This window comes from Physcomitrium patens, chromosome 1 (assembly GCF_059467195.1).
Source record: "Physcomitrium patens ecotype Gransden chromosome 1, ASM5946719v1, whole genome shotgun sequence".
NCBI lineage: Eukaryota > Viridiplantae > Streptophyta > Bryopsida > Funariales > Funariaceae > Physcomitrium > Physcomitrium patens.
Window position 1 is genome coordinate 10,801,789 of NC_143410.1, and position 3,568 is coordinate 10,805,356.

At 36.1% G+C, this 3,568-nt stretch overlaps 1 protein-coding gene across 1 annotated transcript; it reads left to right on the forward strand.

Annotated features, from left to right (window-relative positions):
- Positions 1–265: 265 nt before the first annotated feature.
- Positions 266–3,288, forward strand: LOC112281256 (auxin response factor 6-like). Its single transcript, XM_024517565.3, has 9 exons — positions 266–454; positions 704–763; positions 938–1,087; positions 1,210–1,294; positions 1,409–1,499; positions 1,654–1,818; positions 2,049–2,171; positions 2,341–2,416; positions 2,617–3,288. The coding sequence occupies exons 6-9, from the start codon at positions 1,709–1,711 to the stop codon at positions 2,671–2,673; spliced, it is 366 nt and encodes a 121-aa protein (XP_024373333.3). The 5' UTR covers positions 266–454; positions 704–763; positions 938–1,087; positions 1,210–1,294; positions 1,409–1,499; positions 1,654–1,708; the 3' UTR covers positions 2,674–3,288.
- Positions 3,289–3,568: the final 280 nt, after the last annotated feature.

The window sequence follows — 3,568 nt, forward strand, 5'->3', positions numbered from 1 at the left end:
TAATATGATTTTTTATAAATATAGTAATTTTACATGTTTTTTTTTGAATTATCACATTGATAAGAATAGCTACCTTTTTCCTTGTCTTAAAAATAGAACCAAATCATTATTTTGAAGCTCTTTTCTTTTTTTTGATTAATTAATAGACAAGCCTTGATGTGACATAATTCATGGTAAGTTCCTTCATGTTCATAAACTCCCAAGTGTTTGAAAGAGCATGTATCCTTGCATCCATTCTATATTAGTTTCTATGGTTTCTTCAGAATGGGCCATAGAGCTTTCTAATGCAGGTTGAAGGCTTAGGTGCTCGTAGAAAATGTGACATCGTTCCACTTCTGTTGTTTGATGATATCAGGTTGCTGTGTCAACCCAAAAGGAAGCTGACACTCATATTCCCAACTACCCAAATCTTCGACCACACCTAGTTTGTACTCTTGACAATATCACCCTACATGTTAGTGTCCGCTATCCCTAAGCTATGTTGATACTTTGTTGGAATTTATTTGTAGGACATTTTTTAAGACTACATTGTCGTCGGCTCCTGGCTTATATCTTTTGTAGTATGTCATGTCCGAGTCCGACGATGAGCATTTTCTATCTCTTTGGTACTAAAAAATAAATTACGAGTACGACTCAGAAGCTGGATACCGAAATATGAAATGATGAGGACCGGCTACTGATGTGGACCTTGTATCTCTTGCAGGCGGATCTTGAAACGGACGAGGTTTATGCCCAGATGGTTCTTATTCCATCACAAGATCCGGTATGTTGGGGTATTTCTTTATTGAGGGTGTGACAGCATGCTTTTTATGTCGCAAATAGGGTTCAAACGCGTTTTAGCCTTTCATTTCGATTTTTCTTTCCTTTACAACTCAATTCTCTACCTGACAATAACCTTTAGCGAATGTAATTGAAATTCTTGCTTCTCGAACTTCAGGACAAAGAAACGATGCTACTGCCAGATGCAGTTGTGCAAAATAAGCAACCAACGGAATACTTTTGCAAGACTTTAACTGCCAGTGATACTAGTACGCACGGTGGTTTTTCAATACCTCGGCGTGCTGCTGAGAAAGTCTTCCCCACTCTGGTATCATCCTGCCTTGTGAACTAAATTCATTTGCACCAATTTCATGACAAGAGTAGCTGTGAAATTCATCGCACTCGGATTAGATATATTGATAATGACATCCGAGTAATGTGTGCTTGTAGGACTACAATCAGCAGCCCCCTGCACAGGAGCTTGTTGCTTGAGATCTTCATGACCAGGATTGGCACTTCCGCCACATTTATAGAGGTGCGCATGAATCGTCAATTCATTTTGCTTCGAATGCCCTCCATGTCGTGCTATACTGGAACCAGATGGTTATCAGTCGAAGCAAATTTTAAGATGTATTGTTATCTTGAGCAGGCCAGCCACGCAGACATCTTCTTACCACTGGATGGAGCGTTTTTGTCAGTGCAAAGAGATTACAAGCAGGCGATGCTGTTTTGTTCATCAGGTAAGTGTTCATCTGAGGCTGAAGGCGAATTTACATGTTCATGTATTTGTTGTATCCGTCATTTTGGACACGTTAATCATCATATACTCTCTTGATCAATGTGAACAATACATGAGTGTTCTCATCTTCAACCGTGTGTGGATTCTATAAGCAGGGACGACAAGGGTCAACTCTTGTTGGGCATAAGGCGTGCTAACAGGCTACAGACAATGATGCCATCGTCAGTGCTGTCTAGTGATAGTATGCACATTGGGATCCTCGCGGCTGCAAGTCATGCCGCCCAAACAAGTAGTCGTTTTACGATCTTCTACAATCCGAGGTGCGTACTTGCTTTTGCTTTAGTCTTAGTGTCATATGTGTTGGAGATGGTCTTGATCATTAAGCGAAGGATGTGTCGTTTGTTATTCTCTAACCCCATTTTACGTGATTTCAAGAGCATATGATAATGTGCTAATGTATTGTTCAATCAATGTGTTTTAGGGTTGCGAAAGCAAAGCAAACAAATCGATACGGATCTTGATCAATACCCGTGTTTGTTTGAAATCGCAGGCAAAGTCCATCAGAGTTTGTTATTCCTTTGGCCAAATACCAGAAGGCAGTCTACTCTACTCAAGTTACAGTCGGGATGCGATTTCGTATGGTATTTGAAACTGAAGAGTCTACTGTGCGAAGGTATGAAGTATATCTTCTTTGTGTGAGGGTTTGTGATTTATGATTTATGATTTACGATTTATTTTTTTTGAACTAAAAGAGAATAGAAAAACATATCTTTCTCTCCTCACCATTCTTATGTTTTTTTGAGAAAGGCTCAGTCATATCTACTTTTAATCGGATGGTGCAGGTATATGGGAACAGTCACTGGCATCGGAGATCTGGATCCTGTGAGATGGCCAAACTCGCACTGGCGCTCATTGAAGGTAAAATTTCATTTTGTAACTTCATGTTGTCAATTGGATGATTACATGGAGGAATTATCTTTAAATATCATGTGTTACTGTTTGTGTGTGAAAATTAATACATTTAAACAATAACAATTGGTAAAGGTTATGTAAAAAAGATCATTCCCTGTTGTGAGTACCAATATCATGACTGACATTTCCTAATGTTGTCTACGTAGGTTGGTTGGGATGAATCCACTGCTGGTGAGAGGCAGCTAAGAGTCTCACTTTGGTAAATGTAAATGATTTCAACAGTGAAATGTATTTTATTGTCTTACAACTAGGGTTGTATGGTTAAAGTACTTTTGAAGAAGAAATGATTGAGAAAATTCTCTCTACATTTCTTCCTTCACCTGGTGTGTTTGCACAACAATATTAGAATTGGAAGTTTTTGAGTCTTTTTGATCTTAAGTCCTATCTACTTTTTGCAAAAAAATAATGAGTATAATGTAGTAGTTTATTTTGTTGGAACCATGGTTCTAAAATCTCATGCACTTAATATTTTAAAGTGTAGGAAGAAATTTTACAAGAATAGAAAAGATCTTCATAAGTACCAAAGCAATCATGATCATGACCATTTTTACCCATATAGATAGAATAGATGTATTACTACTATATATAATAGAAAATAACAATCAAAGATGCATTCTTGCCTTAAACATGGTATAATTTGGATATTTAATGTATGTGTACTATATTTCAAAATACTTTGTTAAAAAATTTTAAGAAAATAAAAAAAAAATGAAATAATGGTTGTGAAGTTCTTATCATAGATGTGTCTATAGACTTAATTAATATTGATGATTTAGAGGCTTATATGAATAGCAAAACCTTTGATGATGAGTTAAATATTGTGTTCATTGATTTTGCAACAATACATACTATCTTACAAGATATATAATTTTTTATTAATAAATCTTCAACTTGATAAACTAAAAATTTGATGACTATGTAGAGTGAATGCATTTCTTTTCCAAAAAGGAACAACAATGGGAGAATTGCTTGCGGGTTCTACCATAAAATGTAAACATGTAATATTTATATCTTTAATACTTTGAAATTTGATTAGCTACTAAAATATGTGTGCCAATGGTTATCACCTTTTAATTGTCATTCTAGATAGGTGGGAGG